Consider the following 24,586-nt stretch of genomic DNA (forward strand, 5'->3'; position numbering starts at 1 on the left):
ACAAGTTATTCACATAAGTACTTAAGTAAGTATGTAAGTAAGTAAGTAAGTAAGTATGTAAGCAAGTACGTAAGAACGTAAGTAAGTAAGTACATTTGTTTGTAAGCGAGTACGTAAGTTTGTAAGCAAGTATTCTAGTAAGTAAATATCTAAGTATGAAATATGTATGTAAGTACGTAAGTTTGTAAGCAATGAAAATTGTTAGTAAGCATGTAAGTTTGTAAGCAAGTACGTAAGAACGTTAGTAAGTGAGTATATAAGATATTATTCAAGTAAGTAAGAACGTAGGAACGTAAATAAGTAAGTAAGCACTGACTACGTAAGTTCGTAAGTACGTAATTTTGTAAGCATGTATGTACGTAAGTTCGCAAGTAACTAAGCAAGTAATTACGTGAGTTTGTAAGTACATACGTAAGTTCGTAAGTATGTAAGCACAGTAAAAACTATGTGTGTATGTCAATACAAGGAGTTCCGAAGCGCAGGGGGTGATATAGAACAAGTAACAAAATACTTGTACAAAACACAATTGCTATGGCATTGATGACGACGGACGAGCGGCTTATAGCATATGGACCATACGGACGGACAGCTGTAAGCATGTACATATGGATGAACGATTGAAGGCGCTACGAAGTGAGTGAGAGAGTGCATTATGTCTGCTTTAAGTAAGTGTTTTCGTAGTTCGTAGTTCGCTGGCAAAGTTGTAAATAATAAAAAAGCCTATATACATATGCACATGTTGCCTTCACACATACAGAGAGATATGCCAGGCACTGACTTATAAGCTCCACTGGCCAACAGGCAGTCAAATCAGTCAGCCAGCCGCCGCTGCCGCCAATGAGTTTAAGCAGAAAATTGTAGCGAAAATCTTGGTGGTTAGCGTTGCCTTCTAAACCGGTTTGGGAGCGGAGTCAATGGTACAAAAATGTAGTTTATAGACTACCGCTATTATGCGCAACAGCAACAACAAAGCAAACTAAAAAATAAAAACGTGAAAAAAGCCGATAAGCACGTGCAAATGCAAAATAAAATACACGAAAAATACAATTAATGCGTATGAGATGGCTTTATGCAGATGTGCTTTATACATATGTGTGCTTCAATAAACTTGCGGTATGTTTGAAGCGCTTTGCGCATGCGCGGAAAAGCTTAAAATTATATTTCTACGTATTCGCATAAATTTACTTTTAAAATGCCAAAATCTGACAGGAATACAACACATTTAACAGGATTTGCTATTTAGCGGCGAAGAAGGTGGCAACTTCAGCGATTTGCGAAGTGATGAGTATCGCGCAGAAGGAGAATGCAGAGCTTTGGAAGATTTCTGCTTATAACCCGATGCAATATTAAGAAGACAAGTAGGATATTTTAAGGTTATGTCTCGCCTCGTTTCCATGAACTTTAGTAGATCACATTTTTAGAATGGAATACAGTATAAATAAAGAAAACAAGTGCTATATTTTGAGGTTATGTACTCCTTTCGCTAACTAATGTATGGAACTACTAAATATCTTTCGGGAACTTTTTTCCGCGCATATAATTTCAAGCTACGAGTTATGGATTATTTTACTAGTATCTCTGCATATTCGTGCCACCAAAAGCTCATTTTAAATCATACTTGTGAGACTCTTTACGACTCAGAAGATTTAAAGGGTCTAGAAAAAAGGTATTTATCGAGTCTACGGTTTTACAAAAGAATCCACGCTAAAAATAATCAATCCGAGTCTTACCGAAGTTATTATCTACATCGTTCGAGAGATCTAATTATCTGATCATAAAGAGTGCTCGAACAAAGAATGATACATATAATAACTAGTGGCGATGAGCATAGATCATAAATATTCATGAAGAACATAGAAATGATCGGATTTATTGATCTCTCCGAAGCTCTTAAAAAGTTTGAATATAGGAAATATCAGAATGATTGAATATAGGTAAATTAAAAAAGCGGTAGTATTAGGATATTTTTATAGCGTGATAAGTCAATAGCGTTCGAAAGGATCTGATGTTAAAAAATCTTTAGAAGTCAACATATAATAAATAAAACTAATGAGCTCGCCAGGTAATGAGTAATTCTTTCGGGTTTCGAAGATTGTAAACAGTCATGATAGAACTTAGAAATTATCGAAGAGATCAGTAAAATATCAAATATGGAGCGACGGTAATATTATGTTATCTTTTGAGGATACTATGTTAGTAATGGTTGTTGTAGCGGTTATCTATCCCTGCTTGAAAAGAATAGCATAAGTCTAGTTGTCGTCGAAATCATCTAACGGGAGGCCCAGGAAACGTGCTGTTTCGACAGAGTTGAACCAAAGGGAAAGGGGTGTTAGATGAGTAGGGTTCATTGGGCATACAAAGAGGTGGTTAGAGTCATGCGGGGACTCGTTGCATGCGGGATATGTATTTTGTATGTCGGGGTTCAGTCTGGATAAGTAGGAGTTTAACCTGCTACAATATCCAGATCGAAGTTGCGCAAGGGTCACTGCGGTTTCACGTGGCAACTCGAGCTCTTCGTCTGCTATAGGTGGTGGTTTGGTTCCAAGGACGCCATTCACTGGAAGGGAGTCAATGAAGGTGTTGATAGCTCCACTGTGAATGGCGTTTAGAGCGTGCCTAAAACTGTTTGCGTCCGCATTTTGGTCGGTATAAGGGTTTAGTTCGTCGACGTGTTGTAGGAGCGATCTCTTGATGCACCTAGGGGGCAGTTCTGCTTCCAGCAAGTGACTACATGGGTGATTTCTACGAAAACACCCAAGTAGAAACTGCTTGGTAAGCAGTTCATTATGATCCTTAATAGGCAGCATAATGGCCTCACTATGAAGGTGTGTCATTGGTGACATCAAGAGACATCCTGTTGCTGTTCGGAGTGCAGTGTTCTGGCACGTCTGTAGCTTCTTCTGCTGCGTGTCACTGCATCTAGGCGACCATACCGGTGCTGCGTAATTTACGACCGGCCGGCCGATAGCCTTGTAAGTGGCCAGCAACGTTTCTTTGTCCTTTCCCTAAGTGCTACCGGCTAGCGACTTGAGGATTTTGTTGAGGCTCTGTATTTTAGTGACTATCGCAGTCGTGTGTGGAGTGAAGGAGTGCAGACTGTCAAATGTAACTCCCAAAATTTTGGGATTATTAACTGTCGGAATTGGTATGCCATCGACATGAATGTTAAGACTTAGTCTGTACTCCTTCGTCCAATTGGTGAAAAGGGTCGCCGTGGATTTAGTGGGTGTGAGTGCCAGGCTCCTCGCAGAGAAGAAGCGAGAAAGTTCGGGGAGGTAGCTGTTCACTTTCGAACACATGTCATCGATGCCAGTGCCCGACGTCATTATCGTACAATCAGCTGCGGTAACGGAATGTTAGTAATGGTCGAAAGGATCACTTGGTAACATGTAAAGACTCACAAAACGACTTAAGTTACGAAGTTCTCTATTAGAGATCAATCTATTTTTGAACAGAACCCGATTTAGTTAGAAGGGATGTGAAAAATGGTTAAAGATTACTTTTTAATGGCAACTAAACTAACTTTAACGATTATTTTAAGTATATGAAGACTTACTGAACGAAAGGAAGTAAAAAGTTATAGCTCCCAAATCGGTCATTCACATCACTTTTTAAGCTCCTCTATCAGCTTGTATGCTGACATATGTTTTGGGAATAAAATGAGTTTTTGAGATGGAGATTGAGAGTAAAAAATTAACACCGGAAATTTAGTTACCGCGGTTGAAAAAAGCCACTGGTAACAGCAGCTGTTATTTGGGACAATGTACTATATAGGTGTAACTATAGACGAATGAGAATGTACCAGAGATTTATATACATATACATATATTTTTTATAGTGGCTTATAACGATGCGAACATAAAAGGAGAAACTTCAAAACTTTTTGAAACAAAAAAAAAATAAACAAATTTTAATCCCAAAGCGCTACGAAAATCCGTACAGAAGTGAATAACCACTGTGGCATGAAAAAATATGTGAAAAAAATTAAAAAAAAAAAACAAATAAGTAGCAGCTGGCCAGCTGCTGTTGGCCAAGTAATCGCTTAATGGCCAAAATATGCACTACACACACATACGCAAGCTTAGCGTTACGTATACTCGAACGCACTTCATTGATTGATGTTTGTGTTTATCTTTTCGCTCATTTAGCTACAGGAGTGTATATGTAAGTAATTAACAAAAAACAACAAATACAAAGAACAGCAAATAGTTTATAGTAACCACAAGCGACGAGTTACTGTTATGATTTGGCACAATAATCAAATACTCGTAAACTGACAAACGGTGCTTATGTATAGGTGTGTAAACTTTTTGTTTTTGTTTTTCGAAAATTTCTTTTGCTTTACTTACAGTGTGGTCAGCGCTTTTAGGCCAGCCAAAGCATCATGGGCAATACGCGAAATGTTGTTGTTGGAGAGGTCAATGCGACGCAAGCGACGGAAATTCGCAAAAGCTTTTGGTGGCAATTCGGTAATGAAGTTCTGCTCCAAGCGTCTGTAATGAAAACATAGAAACAATTAAACAAAAAATAATAAAAACTGTTAGCTTTGAACAAAGTAAAATGTTTAGCAGAAGCAAAACTAAAGCATAATTACAATAATGGTGGCAGAAAATATAAAATAACAAAAAAAAAAAATTAAAAAAAAAACAAAATTAAAAAAAAAATTAAAAAAAAAAACAAAATTAAAAAAAATAAAAAATGTAAAAAAAATATAAAAAATAAAAATTAAGAAAAAAATAAAATAACAAAAAGAAAAATAGTTTCCTTTTTTAAATTGCTAGAGGTGCTAGGTGCCTCAAGTGTGCGCTTAAGTCATTCATTCAAAAAATTACAATTTACCAAGCGAAAAATTTGACAGTTTCTCAAGCATTCATTTAAGCGCACAAACACACGACCACACGTGTGTGCTCATGTATGTATATAATTATGCCCATCTGCATACATACATATATAATAATACTTACAATTCCGTCGTGTCATCTGGCAGCGACACTGGCACACTTGTGAGACTCTTCTCGCGACAATCGACAATGCCATCGGCACAACGGCACGGATGTGGGCAGCTATTCTCCATGCCACATTCCATTGGCGCATTCTCGGTGAGGCCTGTTTTTCAGCGTGTGATGGAAGAAGAAGAAGAAAAAACAACAACAAACATATATGAAATTGGAAGGGTACTTAATTACAGAAATGTTTTAACTATAATTTAAATACAATTAAGTTAAGCTGTTGTTGGAGTGTGTTTATTTATGATTTATTTCAGTCATTATGCTTTGGAGAGGCTGCTGCTCATGCATAGATGAGGTGGAAATAATTATTAAAATAGATATATTTTCAGTATTTTTTTATATTTTTCATAATTTTTAATGACTCCATAAAATTCAAATGCGCATGAGATATTGCTGTAAGTGATTAAAACATATTTTATTTATATTTTTGAGGTGAATAAAAAAAAATCGAAAAAAATTTTTCAACTAATGTCCTCAGATTTCATGAAGAAACCATTCTTTTTTGATTTTTGATTTTGAATTTAATAATCGGAATTCAAGTGTTGTCTCACTACGAAAAAGGGAGTAGATTTTAAGAAACTTCACAGAAAGAACGTTGGAATAGGTTCATATATCACATTAATGTTCCATTCTTAAGCATTACATTTACAAGCCCACTAACCCTGATATATTTCGGTCAACAGCTTTCGGGACTCATCTATCTACCCTTATGGTGGCACCTTTAATTATAATACGGAGAAAGAATGTTCGAAGAGGTTCCTATACTAACAGCGTCTCGCTCTTAAGGTGTCCACATTTAGAAGTCGACTAACCCCGTTATATCTCGGTCAATAGTTTTTGTGTCTCATCTATCTAGCCTTATGGTGGACCTATACATTATAATACCGCGGACTGGACCCCAGCTAACTTCTAAAACCCGTGGAAATTCTTGAAAAATTTGGGATCAGTACGAGGCTGAGACAAAAATTTATCTAACGTATCTCTGGAGCGTCTTCATATAACTGCGGAACCAAGGAACTCAAGATTCTTTGTGAGTAACCTTTTTGATATTAACTGATTCATATATTAGGTCTACAACTTAGCTTCCGCCGTTTTCGCGAATGGTTTCAACTTCGCGAATGGTGATTATGAAGTAGGAGACCGGTGGTGGAAGAGAGAAGATTTTCGAAGATGCTGAATTGGTTGCTAAAGCCAAGTGAAACCATCACAGGAGATCGATACCAAACGCAATTGATGGGTTTGAGCCGAGCACTAAAAGAAAAACGGTCACAGTACGAGGAAAGACACGATAAAGTCATTCTCCAGCATGACAATGCTCGGCCTCACGTCGCAAAGGTGGTCAAAAAATATTTGGAGAAGCTGAAATGTGAGATCTTATCCCACCCGCCGTATTCTCCAGACGCTGCTCCATCTGACTACCACTTGTTCCGATCGATGGCACACGGTCTAGCTAACGAACACTTCAGTTCTTAAGAACAAGTCAAAAATTGGATTGATACTTGGATCGACTCGAAAGATGAGAAAACGACGGAATATAACAGACGTTTAAGTTTAAAATTCAGTGAGGTGGACTTCTTGACTGAAGGTTAAGACTTTAGTATTACATCGACCTTAAAAATCAATCCATTGAGAACAATCAATCTATCTAGAGCCTTGCTTTTGACGTCTAAGGGACTCTTAAATGTTAAACTACTTTGAAAATGGTCTTCTCACCCTCTGCAATGCCAAACTTGGTTCAAACAATGACCAATTTCACTAACAATTCTTGGATATATAGGGGTCTTCACTACAATAAGCTTGTACCAACCCATGTAACTCCAAAAAAAAAATAAAAAAAATTTTAATTAACATACCTGAGCACTTGAATTCCTGATCGTGCAGATCCGCCACATTTTGACCCTTCAACTGCGAAGGTGACTGACAGCGTGTGTAAGGCGCAAGCCGTGGTGCGCTACGCAAGAAACGTGATAGCCAAGACAAATGGCAGTCACACGAGAAGGGATTATCGGACAGGCGTAGAGCACGTAAACGATTCAAGCCGCTGAAAGCGTTGTGCGGTAGCGAAGTTAAGTTGTTGTTGTTCAAGGTGCTGCAAAGAGAATAAAATAAAAAAATGTTTATAAAAGAAAAATAAGCTAAGTAGTGGTCAAAAAGGTTTTAGAAATGATTTTCGATTTGCTCATAGCGCCATCTACAGTCTCTGTGTACTTACAGTATCTCCAAGTCTATGAGCCCCTTGAAGGCATGCTCATCCATACACGTAATCTGATTATTGTCCAACTGTAGACTACGTAACGATTGTGCGCCTTTGAAGACACGACGTCCTACAGTCGTAATAATATTATGCGAAATGTCTCTGTAGGAAAAGTAAGACGATTAGTAAATTTTATTTGATCGATAAAAATAAAAAATTTATTTTAAAATTTGTAAAGTAGTTAGGAGTAAAAAATCTACTAAATGAAGATTAACAATCAATAACCTTTTCGAATACTCAAGACAAACTCAATAACTACTACTTTATGATAGAATTTCAATGAAAAAAGCTGTAATTCAGCATGTTCCTACTTACGAAAAGTAAATAAAAGTAGTAAATATTTGTATTTAATTAGCATTTCTATAAAATTATAAACTAAAGACATCACAAATACTTGTACTAAGTAAGTAAGTAAATAAAGTAATTGGTTATTTATATAGTTATTTGAACCTCTATAGCAGCATTCCTCGAAAGAAATCAAAGAACATATGTTTGGTGTTTAATTTAAAAAAAGCATTGCATTCGACTACTTACAATCGCAAAAGACTCGCTGAACTTGACACTAGATTTTCAGGTATCGCCTTTAGCAGATTGTTGTTAAGGCGCCTGTATGTATGCATTTGTAGAGTTGTAACATTGTAGTGTGTGTTTGCGTGCAGAAAAATCCAAATTGGAAATTCCAATCAATCCAAAAAAAAAAAATTAAACAAAATAAAATCAAGAAAATAAATAAATAAAAGAAAAAAAGAAAGGAGTAAGTTAAAAAAATTAGAAGACAAAAAGTATTGACACTAAAATTGTAAGTAAAGAAAACTGACTAAACTACAATACTCATATATTGGATTGTTTCAAAAGTTGTTTTCGAAGCATTCACCGCAAAAATTATTTATGAAGGGTTGCCATATGAATTAAAGGTCATATACATGTTAAGCAAAACGCCTAAAGTTAGACTACAGCTTAGACTAAATCTCGAAATTCGTGTAATTTCAAAGAAAGTCTCGAGCAGAACCAAATATCAACAACTCTCAGAAGACCTTAGATATAGATTTCACGATTTTCTTTGAATAAATCTTAAACCTATCTAAATTGGTTGAAAGCACATATAATCCGCTCTAAACTTAAGCTTAACTTTCTAACCAGACCGTATTATAACTATAGGGTTTTTCAAGAGGGACGCTACTAAAACAGACCGATAGAGACAACGACGCCATATTTTTTTACGCTCTTTCGATATTTCTCTTCAGTAAGGTTTGCCATTTCATCATGGAAAATCACCGAAATTCGTAGTCAGTGGCCTCAACTTTAAAAGCGCGAATTTTGTCTACATCCTCAAATTGACATAAGAACTGAAGCCGCTTAACCAACAGAATCGTCGTATGTTCGTTATGATCCGGATTCATGAGTCCACACGTACTCCATGAGTCACTATTGCATCCCGAAAAAACAAGGTTTGATGCGGTTTATGGGCCGCAGCGTCAATGGGTCGGGTCGTACTTCTTCCATGATGATCAAAATGTGAATGAGAATCGCTACGGCTCAATAATAACCGAATATTTTTGGCCCGAATCGAAACGTCTGGACTTCTGCAAGCTTGTTTGTGGTGGTCATGCAAAAGAGATCGACACAAAAATAATGGCATCGAATGCATTTTTACAGGAATAAAGAAGTAGCGCTCTTATTGAAAAACACTTTATATGGTCGCTATCTGTTATATGTTTTATTGTAGAACAAAATGGAAACCATTGAAGTTGGAGTTTAAAATCTAATCGTTTCTCAATAACGAACGATCTGTCATGGAAAAAAACGAAAAATAATCTTCAAAAAGTTTCACCACTCTCGATTTTCAAACAATCCCTTCCAATGATCAAAACTCTGGAAAGAGTAGAGAACAAAATGGAAACCATTGAAGTTAGAGTTTAAAATCTAATCGTTTCTCAATAACGAACGATCTGTCATGGAAAAAAACTTAAAATAATCTTCAAAAAGTTTCACCACCATCGATTTTCAAACAATCCATTCCAATGATCAAAACTCTGGAAAGAGTAGAGAACAAAATGGAAACCATTGAAGTTAGAGTTTAAAATCTAATCGTTTCTCAATAACGAACGATCTGTCATGGAAAAAAAACGAAGAATAATCTTCCAAAAGTTTCACCACCATCGATTTTCAAACAATCCATTCCAATGATCAAAACTCTGGAAAGAGTAGAGAACAAAATGGAAACCATTGAAGTTAGAGTTTAAAATCTAATCGTTTCTCAATAACGAACGATCTGTCATGGAAAAAAACTTAAAATAATCTTCAAAAAGTTTCACCACCATCGATTTTCAAACAATCCATTCCAATGATCAAAACTCTGGAAAGTGTAGAGAATTCGCTAAAATCTCGAAGGCGTTGTATGGTTATAAATATATGAAACTAAATAAATCAACAACATTAAAAATAAATGATCTGGCCACTTTACAAAATACAAATAATCGATGAACTGCTTTGAACAACCCAATATATAAGCGCATAACATAAAAAATACATATTTAAAACTAATGAAAAAACAATTATTTCAGACTAGATAGTATTGATAGCCAAAAAGTAACTAGAGAAGTAATTTTAGTTTAATAAATTTGTGCATAACAATGAATGCAGTTAAATTTTAGTTAATATAAAATTCAAGTAAATTTTGAGATTTTCAAAAAAAACTAAGAAAAATTCTTAAATTCTGTTAATTTTTTTAATTATTATTATTATTAAAGTTAAGCATACAGTAAATGCAATGAAGACGCTTAAGCATGCAAAAAAAAAGTTGTTGAAAAAAACTAAGTTAAACTGTAACTTACAGTCGCTCCAGTGACACCAGATCCTGGAAAGCGCCCTTTTCAATTGTATGTATTTGATTATCCGTTAGTTGGCTGCAAGATACAGTGCATATACAATTTATGATTAATTTACTGCAAGGCAATTAAGATAGTGTATAGCATTTATTTATTAATGCATAGTTGTAGTTGATAAAGGAAAAATTTCGAGGAAAAACTACAAACAAACCAACAAAACTTAAATTTGAACAAAAAATACTACCAACTGGAAACGCAAGCGCGCCGCTGCGCTACAAATTATTAACGAAGATTTATGCTATGTGGCAGAGGTCAAACCGGACAAAACACGAAAATTTAGCGTACGGCGGACGAGTGCGCTCGAGCAGTGTATTTGTTTTAACAATACAACATTTAATTGGCGTTGCACTATAAATTATGACGACAAAAAGTGTCTTCAAATATATTTTATACAAGAAATTCTCCAAAAACAACAAAGCGCTTCCGCTCACATTTGAATATGTATGTATGTAAAGTTTTCACGCTTTTAGCTGATTGCATATTTTAACAATGCTGATTAGCTTATGACTCGAAAATCACATTAAACCATCGAAAACGCTCATAAATATATATTTTTATTTAGTTTAACAGCGAAAAAAATAAAAAGAAAAAAAAAATCAATTTACAAATCGTTAAACGCCGCCAAACAACACTGTACATAAATATATATATATATATATATAAGATATACATACATATATACTCATATGCATGTTTGTCGTGTTCATTGCAAGTGCAACGTACAGTTTTGTGCGTCAAATCGATTCGTCAAGCTTTTTATGTAATGCCCATCGGCAACGCTTATTTTACAAGACGCTTAATTATTGTTTTGATTATGTTTTGTTGTCTTTACATGCAGTTAACAAAAGAGATAAAAACAAATTTTATACATAAATGTTAATGTTAAACATATTTTTGTTTGTTATTTTTGGTTTATATACTCACAGTATTCGCAGTTTGGTTAAGCGTTGAAAATCGGCTTCGAAAATTACGGTTATATTGTTGCCTTGCAAATCGCTGGAAATATATAGAAATATAATGAATTAATAACAAATTTGTATGAATAAAATTGTGATTTGAAGAGATTTTTGGAGATTTTATTAAAATAATAAAATTAAAATTAAATAAAAAAGTCAAAATTAAATTAAAAAATTAAATTAAAATTAAAATTAAAAAAAAATGATTTCGATATAAAATTTCAAAAATTGGTCCAACTTTTTTCGAAATAAAGAGTTTTATTTTTTTCGAATATCCAAATTAATTTCGAAAAATATTATAAAATTAATATTACAAAATTAATTTCGAAAAAAAAAAATTTACAAAAATTGGTTCAGTACTTTCGCAAAATACATAGTTTTTATTTTTTTTCAAAATCCAAATTTATTTCGAAAAAACATATTTTTAAAAATTGGTCCAGCTTTTTTCGAAATAAAGAGTTTTATTTTTTTCGAACAACCAAATTAACAATAATTGGTTCAGTATTTTTCGAAATAAAGAGTTTTATTTTTTCGAACATCCAAATTGATTTCGAAAAAAAAATTTCAAAAATTGGTTCATTATTTTTCGAAATATAAAGTTTTTAATTTTTTCGAACATTCAATTTTGACCTCTTATAGCAACTGTCATATAGCGTGACCATTAGACTATTGCAACAAAAAGAAAATGTAAGTTGTAAACATATTTTGGATTTTTAGTAACTGTATGGTTTAATTAATAATAATTTTTTTATAAGTAAGCTTTTTTCGGACTTCGAAAGCAAATATTTCGATTTTGGTGGCTAACTTCGAAAATCGGAGTATACACTTTTTTTACTTATGACACAATCTTCCGGAAAAAATAGTTGGGGCCAATAACGAGCCGGGTATTGTTATTATTCCAATAAATAAATTTATTTGGCAACACGTTCTTTAGAAAAAAAAAAATAGTGAAAATATTGTATAAATTAAATATTTTTTTTTCATTCGGTAACACTGCTCGTTAACGTTGATCATATATTGAGTTTTATTCTTACACAATATCTTTATAAACTTTATCATATAGTGAGCTATCGAAGAATTTCTTGAAGCAGTATTCTCAAATACTTTTTTTTATAAAAGTTCGAAAATTATTTTTTTGAGAATAAAAATATCATCTGACAACACAATAAAAATAAATATAAATAAATAATTACAAAAAGCATACTGTAAAATGCAAAGGTTTATTATTTTCAGTTGACAACCTTATATAAGAAAAACTTCAGTTCGAAAACTGTAAACTGATTAAAAAATATTCCAACGTTTAGAATTCTTATGCATTATAATATAAAAAACCGTGTTCTAAAATTTTAAATATTTCATTTGGCAACCATCATTAAAAATTTGGCACAAATCCGAAAGTTTGAATGAAATGAGAGAATAGAAGACCTCACCATAGTCTAATAAACAACCCTTCTCAAAGTCCTCAATCGACAAAACACTTCTCAAACTTGATTTTTGGGATAACCTCTGGCTCTTTCAATGATTTCTCGTATGTTTCAAACGAAGGACCTTTCAGGTTATCTTTATTTGTGAAAATAGGTTCTCTTTATTTTAAGATTGATTATAGTTAAAAAGTCTGTATTTTTTGGGATTTCCTTTGGCTCTTTCAACGATTTCTCGAATGTTTGAAACAACGGACATATAAGGTTATCTTCTTTTGTGAAAATAGGTTCTCTTTATATTAAGATCGACTATAGTTATCCACCAGAGCGCGCCACTCATTCCTCCTTTTTGCTTTTTGGCGCCAACTGGAAACACCAAGTGAAGCCAGGTAACTTTGCACTTGGTCTTTCCACCGGAGTGGAGGTCGTCCTCTTCCGCGGCTTCCTCCAGCGGGTACTGCATCGAATACTTTCAGAGCTGGAGTGTTTTCTTCCATCCGTACAACATGACCTAGCCAGCGTAGCCGCTGTCTTTTTATTCGCTGAACTATGTCAATGTCGTCGTATAAATCGTACAGCTCATCGTTCCATCGTCTGCGGTATTCGCCGTTGCCAATGTTTAGAGGACCATAAATCTTGCGCAAAACCTTTCTCTCGAAAACCCCAAGAGTCGTCTCATCGGATGTTGTCATCGTCCACGCTTCAGCGCCATACATCAGGACGGGAATAATGAGCGACTTATAGAGTTTGATTTTGGTTCGTCGAGAGAGGACTTTACTTTTCAATTGCCTACTCAGTCCAAAGTAGCACCTGTTGGCAAGAGTGATTCTGCGTTGGATTTCAAGGCTGACATTGTTGGTGTTGTTAATGCTGGTTCCCAGAGAGGACTTTACTTTTCAATTGCCTACTCAGTCCAAAGTAGCACCTGTTGGCAAGAGTGATTCTGCGTTGGATTTCAAGGCTGACATTGTTGGTGTTGTTAATGCTGGTTCCCAGATAAACGAAATTATCTACAACTTCAAAGTTATGACTGTCAACAGTGACGTGGGAGCCAAGACACGAGTGCGCTGACTGTTTGTTTGATGACAGGAGATATTTCGTCTTGTCCTCATTCACCACCAGACCCATACGCTTCGCTTCTTTATCTAGTCTGGAAAACGCAGAACAAACGGCGCGGTTGTTGCTTCCGATGATATCAATATCATCGGCATACGCCAGGAGCTGTACACTCTTGTAGAAGATTGTACCCTCTCTTTTTAGTTCTGCAGCTCGTATTATTTTTTCCAGCAATAGATTGAAGAAGTCGCACGATAGTGAGTCACCCTGTCTGAAGCCTCGTTTGGTATCGAACGGCTCGGAGAGGTCCTTCCCGATCCTGACGGAGCTTTTGGTGTTGCTCAACGTCAGCTTACATAGCCGTATTAGTTTTGCAGGGATACCAAATTCAGACATCGCGGCATAAAGGCAGCTCCTTTTCGTGCTATCGAAGGCAGCTTTAAAATCGATAAAAAGATGGTGAGTATCGATTCTTCTCTCTCGGGTCTTTTCCAAGATTTGGCGCATGGTGAATATCTGGTCCATTGTGGATTTTCCAGGTCTAAAGCCACACTGATAAGGTCCAATCAGTTCGTTGACGGTGGGCTTTAGTCTTTCACACAATACGCTCGACAAAACCTTATATGCGATATTGAGGAGACTTGTACCACGGTATCTTTTATATACTATATAATAAGACCTCTGGGTGTTTCGTTACAGTCTTGTAAAACATCCAATTACACTGAGCACTCTAGCAATAGACAACTTTTAACGGAATACGGATTATCCATAGCTATACATAACTATCTTTGAGCAAACTTGGAGACCTGGGAGTTAAAGTAACTAAGTCAACTCGTTGTGGAAAGCTGTCTTATGCAAGACAACTTCAACGGAAGTCTATCGAGCAGCTTCTGTGGGATTTTGTAGTGATTTACAAAATATACACAAACTGGGGATTACTGCTGTTGATAATCCTGCAACTGTTTACAAAAGAACTCCCGAAACCTTTGACAATGGGTGTCAATTCATAGGAGTAGTAAGTAATCACGAAGTCAGAGTTCAGCACCCCCAATAAGCGTTTAATTTCATACAAAGTATATGTAGAAAGTAGATGCTGTATATGAAATATATAATACCAAGTAAATATATACTTTGTGTCTACAAGAAGAAGTTCAGTTTCAGCTGACTGAGCTTAACTTATTTGTGTGTGGCTTTAGCGATAGACTGAGCGTCTCATTTGCTTGCGGCTTAAAAGGTGGAACCCCCGCTATTGCTACTACTAACTGCCAACCAAACAAGCGAAGGGCAAGCGCCAAGGCCAGGGTCTAGAAATGCGTCGCATAACTTTACAAACACACTTCATCATACATACAAACAAACATATTTACATAGCTATGCACTTTCTAAGCACACAAAAAGGTAAATGATAAAGAGAATTAGACTACTTTTCTTTCGAACTCACCACCTACGCAAATGCTGCTGGAATGCGCGTGCAAGGGTACACCGAAGAATTTGTAAACTTGTTATGTTTTCGTTGTTGTTGTTCTTGCTGTTACCTTTACCTTTCTATTTTCTTTACGGTTAACTAAGATTATCAAATGTTTATGTAGCATATAAAATACAAACTCAAATAATAACTGAAAGCAAGTAAAATGAAAAAGAAATGAGAAACAAAGAGTTCTACTCAGCCGAGAAAAAAACACTGTTATATACATACATACTCGTATGTAAATATGTATGTTTGTATGTTTGTACACAAATAAATATAAAATTTAATACGTTTTTTGACTGTTTGGCCGCGGCGTGTGTTGGTGGTTGTTTATAGCGCGACAAACCAACAAACAAATATGTACATGGATTACTTGTTGTTGTTGTTTTACGTTTATGTTTTTTGTTTTGTTTCATATTTGTAATGTTAATCGCGCAACTGCATCGCTTTTGCGTCAACCGGTGGCAAGAACGTCTGTCTGTTTTACCTGTTGGCATTACTGCACAGCGTTGCTTAGTTGTGAGTACAGTGGTGGTCATAAAAGTGTGTACGTTCAGTTTTTAAAATTTTAAATATCGGTATTAACAATATTATTCTTTCATTATATTATAAATTGTTATCATATAAAGTATATATATATATATATATTTGGCGTAGGAACCGCTTTAAGCGATTATAGCCGAATCCACCAGAGCGCGCCACTCATTCCTCCTTTTTGCTTTTTGGCGCCAACTGGAAACACCAAGTGAAGCCAGGTCACTTTGCACTTGGTCTTTCCACCGGAGTGGAGGTCGTCCTCTTCCGCGGCTTCCTCCAGCGGGTACTGCATCGAATACTTTCAGAGCTGGAGTGTTTTCTTCCATCCGTACAACATGACCTAGCCAGCGTAGCCGCTGTCTTTTTATTCGCTGAACTATGTCAATGTCGTCGTATAAATCGTACAGCTCATCGTTCCATCGTCTGCGGTATTCGACGGTGCCAATGTTTAGAGGACCATAAATCTTGCGCAAAACCTTTCTCTCGAAAACCCCAAGAGTCGTCTCATCGGATGTTGTCATCGTCCACGCTTCAGCGCCATACATCAGGACGGGAATAATGAGCGACTTATAGAGTTTGATTTTGGTTCGTCGAGAGAGGACTTTACTTTTCAATTGCCTACTCAGTCCAAAGTAGCACCTGTTGGCAAGAGTGATTCTGCGTTGGATTTCAAGGCTGACATTGTTGGTGTTGTTAATGCTGGTTCCCAGAGAGGACTTTACTTTTCAATTGCCTACTCAGTCCAAAGTAGCACCTGTTGGCAAGAGTGATTCTGCGTTGGATTTCAAGGCTGACATTGTTGGTGTTGTTAATGCTGGTTCCCAGATAAACGAAATTATCTACAACTTCAAAGTTATGACTGTCAACAGTGACGTGGGAGCCAAGACACGAGTGCGCTGACTGTTTGTTTGATGACAGGAGATATTTCGTCTTGTCCTCATTCACCACCAGACCCATACGCTTCGCTTCTTTATCTAGTCTGGAAAACGCAGAACAAACGGCGCGGTTGTTGCTTCCGATGATATCAATATCATCGGCATACGCCAGGAGCTGTACACTCTTGTAGAAGATTGTACCCTCTCTTTTTAGTTCTGCAGCTCGTATTATTTTTTCCAGCAATAGATTGAAGAAGTCGCACGATAGTGAGTCACCCTGTCTGAAGCCTCGTTTGGTATCGAACGGCTCGGAGAGGTCCTTCCCGATCCTGACGGAGCTTTTGGTGTTGCTCAACGTCAGCTTACATAGCCGTATTAGTTTTGCAGGGATACCAAATTCAGACATCGCGGCATAAAGGCAGCTCCTTTTCGTGCTATCGAAGGCAGCTTTAAAATCGATAAAAAGATGGTGGGTATCGATTCTTCTCTCTTGGGTCTTTTCCAAGATTTGGCGCATGGTGAATATCTGGTCCATTGTAGATTTTCCAGGTCTAAAGCCACACTGATAAGGTCCAATCAGTTCGTTGACGGTGGGCTTTAGTCTTTCACACAATACGCTCGACAAAACCTTATATGCGATATTGAGGAGACTTATACCACGGTAGTTGGCGCAGATTGTGGGGTCTCCCTTCTTATGGATTGGGCAGAGCACACTAAGATTCCAATCGTCAGGCATGCTTTCTTCCGACCATATTCTACAAAGAAGCTGATGCATGCACCTTATCAGTTCTTCGCCGCCGTATTTGAATAGCTCGGCCGGTAATCCATCGGCCCCCGCCGCTTTGTTGTTCTTCAAGCGGGTAATTGCTATTCGAATTTCTTCATGGTCGGGTAATGGAACATCTATTCCATCGTCATCGATTGGGGAATCGGGTTCGCCATCTCCTGGTGTTGTACTTTCACTGCCATTGAGCAGGTCGGAGAAGTGTTCCCTCCATAATCCCAGTGTGCTCTGGACATCCGTTACCAGATTACCTTCTCGGTCCCTACATGATAATGCTCCGGTCTTGAAACCTTCTGTTAATCGCCTCATCTTTTCATAAAATTTTCGAGCATTACCCATGTCGGCCAGCTTTTCAAGCTTTTCATACTCACGCATTTCGGCCTCTTTCTTTTTACGTCTGCAAATGCGTCTCGCTTCCCTCTTCAGTTCTCGATATCTATCCCACCCCGAACGTGTTGTGGTCGATCGCAACGTTGCGAGGTAGGCAGTCTGTTTTCTCTCCACTGCGGAACGACAATTCTCATCGTACCAACTGGTTTTTTGGCGTTGCCGGAGACCAATTGTTTCGGTATAATTTAAAGAAAAATATGTTTCTAAGAATTTCGGGATCCCGAAAAATTTTCGGGATTTCCATCGATATTTTTTTAATGTTATAAAATTTTAAAAGTACAAATAAAAACGTATTTAATATTAATTGCGCGAGTCCCGAAATTCGGGATTCCGAAAATTAATACCGATTTTTTTCTAAATTTTCTTTTTCGTAAATTATCAATTAAAGAAAAATTAAAATATCATTTTAAGAATTTCGGGATCCCGAAAAATTTCGGGAATTTTTTTTAATGTTTGAACGTTTAAAATAAAAACATGTTTCATTTTATTGACATGAATCCCGCAATTCGGGATCTCGAAAATTTGATCCCAAAACTTTTTTTTTTAATTTTCTATACTTCAGAACTTTTTTGATGTATAAGTTACGGAAATATATTTTCCAAACATTTAATAGGTAGGTAACTCATATAGCGCCGTTAGTTCTGCTTTTTCCCGCCTGGATAAGGAAGCGAAGCGAATGGGTCTGGTGGTGAACGAGGACAAGACGAAATATCTCCTGTCATCAAGCAAACAGTCGGCGCATTCGCGTCTTGGCTCCCACGTCACTGTTGACAGTCATAACTTTGAAGTTGTAGATAATTTCGTATACCTGGGCACCAGCATCAACACCGATAATAATGTCAGCCTTGAAATCCAACGCAGAATCACTCTTGCCAACAGGTGCTACTATGGACTGAGTAGGCAATTGAAAAGTAAAGTCCTCTCTCGACGAACAAAAACTAAACTCTACAAGTCCCTCATTATTCCCGTCCTACTTTATGGTGCAGAAGCGTGGACGGTGTCAACATCCGATGAGACGGCACTAGGAGTTTTCGAGAGAAAGGTTTTGCGGAAGATTTATAGTCCCTTAAACATTGGCAACGGCTAATACCAGCAGCAGGTGGAATGATGAGCTGTATGTCTTGTTCGACGACATAGACATAGTCCAGCGAATAAAAAAGACAGCGGCTACGCTGCCTAGGTCATGTTGTTCGAATGGACGAAAGTGCCCCAGCTCTGAAAGTATTCGATGCAGCACCCGCTGGTGGAAACCGAGGAAGAGGGAGACCTCCACTCCGGTGGAAGGACCAGGTGGAGAAGGACTGGTTTTCACTTGGTATTACCAATTGACGCCAAACTGCCAAAAGGAGAGATGCGTGGCGCGCTGTTGTGGACTCGGCTATAACCGCGTAAGCGGTGTCTACGCCAGTCAAGAAGAAGAAGAACTCATAGAGAGCTAAATCGTTTCAAAATTGAATATTCGAAGGAGAACAAGTTGAAACTTAACTCAACATTGTAATAAATCAACAAGCTTCAATATGAGTCTGATAGTTTGTAATCAGTATAGATTTACCAATATCAATATTCACAACAACTTCTAACACAATTCCCCAGTTGCCTTGGTAACTCTCGACTGATATTTTCAACACAAATTAATTAAATCTATTTTAGATTGCGTTATACAGTTTAATTTCCAAAAAGCTAAAGCTTTTTAAAGAGATCCCGAAAAGTATAGACTTATTTTGATGTCCAAGAATTTATATTAAGAGTCCCTACTGCTAGTTTTTAGTCGCTATATCAGATTTGATTGGATTTGTGCTTGCGAAGAGACAATTGACCTTAAAATTTTTTGTTTACCACTGACAAATAAGACGGCAGCACCATACTGGATTTACAATGACGGTTCACTGACATGATTTGCATCATAGTATGCTTCTTACTGACTTTCTTCAATGTAAGAGGACTGATTTATAAATAATCCAGGTCTTACAAACACGATAGGCTTTTTTATGAACATTTCCCGGCTCCCAAAATGATTTGTCATTGATCATGTGAGAAGTACAAATGCAGGTTGTTTGTTAAATGAAATAGTTAGGTTGGACGCCTAAAAGTATGCCACACAGAAGTTTCGTTATATGAATCTCGATATGAGTATGGACTTTCTCACAAACCAAGTATGAAGTACAAATGAAGGAAGTTTGCTGAATGAAATAGTTAGTGCTGGACGCCTAAAAGTATGCTATGTAGAAGTTTTATTAGAGGAATGTCGATTTGAGTATGGAGTTTCTTATGAACCATCTGAGAACTACACTTGTAGGATGTCTGCTAAAAGCAAATAAGCTGTTTACCGCCTAAAAGTATGCTAGGTGGGAGCTTTATTATAAAGAAACAGACTACTACGGTTCACCAAATCTCTTCCATGTAAGAATTTCCGTTGTTTACAAGAACGCAATTCACATTAACTAACCACCACTGTAGTTCTATTAAATTTAAAAAAGAAACAACAACAACAAAACACACAAATTCACTTGCATACCAGCGCAGAAATGCAACGATCAGTAAGTACGGCCGTCAGTCCGTCAGCTGTTGGTGGGAATTAATTCCAAGTATCAGCACATCATAATAATGTAGCCAAGCAGGCAGCAGGCAGTCAGCCTGGCCGACACTGCCAATGTGTATGTGCGCGTGTGTGCGCGCTAAAACAACAGGTAAAATGAGAAAATATATACAAAACTGAAAACGAAGATAAAAATGAACATGCAATGTACGCGTTCATGTAGAAAACTTGCGGCAATGCCAGCACACACACACACACACACAAACATGCGGATATGTTCTTCTTCTTCAGCTGGAATGCTGAGACATGCACAAGCGCTACACATAATTGCTGCGCCGGGCAGTCGGGACTCCTCCAGAAGAATGTTTTACTGTCTCTATATTGTTGTTGTTGCTATTTATATTGCTTTTGTTGTAGCGCTTATACATGTACCGCTCGGGTGGCGACCCAGTGCCTTGCGTCAAACATCAAATTACCAGATCTTCATTCGATAGTTGTTGAATTATGAAATTTATGTTGTGAAGGCAGATGAAAAATGCCCCCAATGCAGTGTATGTATGTTTGTATACATTTATATTGATAAATATGTATGTGTACATTGTGTACCTGCTCAAATATGATTAAAGATGCCATCAAATATCTGTTTTTTTTTGTGGTTGCATGTTGTAATACATAATTGTTTATAAACATACACTGAGAAGCAAGCAACAACAACACACACAAACATATGTATATATCTACACACATATACCTGTATGTAGTATGTATATCTGATTGTCTGCTTATTGAGCAGCTCCTGTAATAAATTCTACTCTTGCGTTATCAAAATACAAAACTTGTGTGGTTTCGCCTTCAAACGATTATTTTTTTTATTACGATTTGTGTTTTTTGTTGCTTTTTTATTTGCCTTTTTATACATATGTATATCTACTTTTCCTTGAAAGATCAGAGAATTAAGTAGTAGTTATTAGCAATTGACTACATGTGTAAGCATTTGAAATTCTTCAAATTAGGCGGGGTTGTGCATAAAAAATATACTAAAAAAAATAAAATTAAATACAACAAAAAATACAACAAAAAATTAAATACAACAACAAAAAAATAAAAAAAATACAGCGCCACCGAATTTGTTGCTGCTCATTAGCGTCGCGATTCCCATCTTTTATGTCTTGTAAGAATACAAACATACAACCAACAAACATATAAAAAAATACATATATTTAACTAAAATGTCTGTCTGCTATTAAAATTTAAGGAAATAACATTTGTGTGATGATCTTATCAATGTTGTTGTTATTGCCGTTGTTGTTGTAAGACTGTGAGAAACCAAATTTGTTTGTAAGATTACACAAGCTGGCATAACTCAAAAATTAACTACTCTTCTGGCTCTTTTATTAGCGTTAAATTGCTGGTTGTTTATTGTTGTTGTTGTTGCTCTGTGTGTCCCACGAGAATTCGGTTTGTTAATTCACCAACAATGGTGCGCCAGGCAGGCGATATTTAAGTTTAAGTTTGAGAGATTATTTTGTATGAGTTTAACTAAGTAATATGGCAGACCAAATGAAAAAAAAATCATAAAAAAATTATGCAAAAAAAAAAAAAATAATGACCATGTAAGGTAGTCGTAATTTCAAATGGAACCGGATTTTACATGCTCTAATACCTATTATTAGCAGACTTCAAGTGGTTAAATAGTTAAAAGGTGTGTTAATTAGAGGCGAGGAGAGATCGCTTTTTCAAAACACTTCTTTTAGGTTCGTCAGAACAGAGTTCGAACCCGGGTCCTGAATAAAACTAGTCTGAAATAGTACAAAATATCTGAAAACTTGATATGTTTATTGTAAATACTTCCGGACTAGTGTACATTTGGACCGAGCAATGCGAGGTGTGTTCAAGAAATAAAGCGAATTTTTTATGAACTTTGCGATTATCGTTTGTTGATGAATTCTTGGACTTGACTATAACGATGCCCCAACCAAATCGCTGAAATAGCAAAAGGTTCAAGGCCCAAAAATCGAGTTTGAGAAGTATTTCGACGATTGGCAGAAACGCTGGCATAAATACATAACATCGAATGGAGACTATTTAATTTAATTTAGACGAATGCATAATTTATGTTTTCAAAAGAACGAAAATTCCCGTTATTTTATGAACACTTCGCATATGATATTAAAATTATATGATTTATATAAGGTCTCTTTTGGGAACTCTAAAGTTTGAAATGATTTTGGAAAACAACAAAAAACGTTAACTTCGGCTGTACCGAAGCTAATATACCCTTCACAGGTGCATTTCTTTTAGTAACTATGTGTTTAAGCAAATCTAAAAACGTAACATTTTACTAATTCTTTTTAGCCGGGTTGTTTGCTAGAAACATTAAGGTTATATAGTTAACCGATCTGAACAATTTCTTCGGAGATTATTTTATTACCTTAATATTCGTTCGTTCGGTTTGTATGACAGCTATATGCTATAGTGAACCGATCTGAACAGTTTTTTCGGAGATTAAATTATTTCTATGAACAATAAGTCACACCAAATTTCGTGAAGATATGTAGTAAAATGCGGAAGTTTTCCATACAAGCCCTTGATTCCGATCGTTCAGTTTGTATGGCAGCTATATGCTATAGTGAACCGATCTGAACAGTTTTTTCGGAGATTAAATTATTTCTATGAACAATAAGTCACACCAAATTTCGTGAAGATATGTAGTAAAATGCGGAAGTTTTCCATACAAGCCCTTGAATTCCGATCGTTCAATTTGTATGGCAGCTATATGATATAGTGGTCCGATATCGGCAGTTCCGACAAATGAGCAGCTTCTTGAAGAGAAAATAACATCTGCAAAATTTCAAAACGATATCTTAAAAACTGAAGGACTAGTTCGTATATGCACAGACAGACGGAGGGACGGACAGACAGACGGAAACGGCTAAATCGACTCAGTTCAACATACTGATCATTTATATATATGTATACTTTATAGGGCCTCTGACGCTTCCTTCTGGGTGTTACAAACTTCCTGACAAACTTAATATACCCTGTTCAGGGTATAATTAAAGGATATTTGGTATCTCTTAGTATTATCTGATTGTGATCCCACATATTTCTTTTATTCGTAAGACAGTCTTTACCAAATTTTAAACAGCTTAATTGATAATTTGGCATATGTTTCTAAACATTTACAGTGCCTTTGAGGTTAGATCTATGAGTCAATTCATTTATTTGACAATTTCGAGGTAGAAAATGATTTTATCTGCTGACCATTGGGTCTCTGATCAATCAAATAATGATTATTTCGATCAACATTACATGATCGCAGCTCGAACTCTTGATTGTTGAAAGCAGATATTGCCCAGATGAGCCGATAAACACCGCTGACATAAATTGAACTCTAAGAAAAAAAAATACAAACAACTTCCAGAAATGTTTGCTCCTCTCGATAGGCTTTGCATTACTAATAGCCATAAACTTTTCAGCTAGACTGTATGTCTTATAAAACACTTACTAGAAGCTACATCTCAGAATGACAACAATTATGTCAAACAAGCACGATTCAAAACTATGATTAACCCTCTATATACTACATAATCCACTGCAAATCTAGCTTTCTTGTCATTTGCTTAAATTGCAAAGTTGCTTTAAAAATCGTGTAGAAACTACAACAAATAAAAGTATGTAATAGCATGTATGTCTTTATAAAAGCACTAATGGCCCACTATTATAGTGTTTAACTATTTTTTTTTGTACACAAAAGATTTGTGATGTCTTTGAACCGAGCAAGAAACAAAATTAGTGAAGAAAAGAGATTTTCGCTCACAGTCTTCTTCTGGCTGGGGCATCACGTCCGAAACCGGACTGCTGGCTGTGTAGAAAAGAGTTGAGAGTGAAGCTGGAACCGTTGCCTGTAATTTGCCAGCATGAACCAAGTATGGCACAATTTGCAATTATCGCAATTTGGGGTCATCAGCCAACCAGCCGAACGACGTCATCAGCAGTAGATGAGTACTGTGTACTGAACATTAGACGGTTTGTAGCCAAAATAGTAGAATATTAAATAAAAGAAAAACAATTTATGCGGAAATTGCCACATAATGGAGTTTAATGCCACAAATTTGTTAAATTATCTAAAAATGTTTAAACATTTTAATAAAGTTGGCGGCACTAATATGTTGGGAACATTCCCAAGCATTTAAGGAATGTAATGAACCATTGAGTGAGTTTAACAATGGCAGGATGTATAAAGCTTGTGGTATCTATTAAATAACAAATTTATTTATTTTTCTCGTAGAGATATCTCCAGCTTAAATACAATTTTTAAATTAGGGTTGCCAAATATTTTTTTAATATCTTCCAAAAATATATTTCTGTATTTTCAATCGAACTACAAAATTAGATTCATTAATTAATTT

At 36.1% G+C, this 24,586-nt stretch overlaps 1 protein-coding gene across 1 annotated transcript in view; it reads right to left on the reverse strand.

Moving 5' to 3' along the window:
* LOC105210331 (protein slit) overlaps positions 1 to 24,586 on the reverse strand; it is a 54,678-nt gene that overhangs the window by 26,395 nt on the left and 3,697 nt on the right. Inside the window, 7 exon segments of the mRNA XM_011181201.3 lie at positions 4,350 to 4,493; positions 4,965 to 5,106; positions 6,863 to 7,098; positions 7,222 to 7,365; positions 7,798 to 7,869; positions 10,098 to 10,169; positions 11,076 to 11,147. Coding sequence (XP_011179503.2) covers positions 4,350 to 4,493; positions 4,965 to 5,106; positions 6,863 to 7,098; positions 7,222 to 7,365; positions 7,798 to 7,869; positions 10,098 to 10,169; positions 11,076 to 11,147 — 882 coding nt within the window.

The sequence above is a fragment of the Zeugodacus cucurbitae genome, chromosome 6, assembly GCF_028554725.1.
Source record: "Zeugodacus cucurbitae isolate PBARC_wt_2022May chromosome 6, idZeuCucr1.2, whole genome shotgun sequence".
Taxonomy (NCBI): domain Eukaryota; kingdom Metazoa; phylum Arthropoda; class Insecta; order Diptera; family Tephritidae; genus Zeugodacus; species Zeugodacus cucurbitae.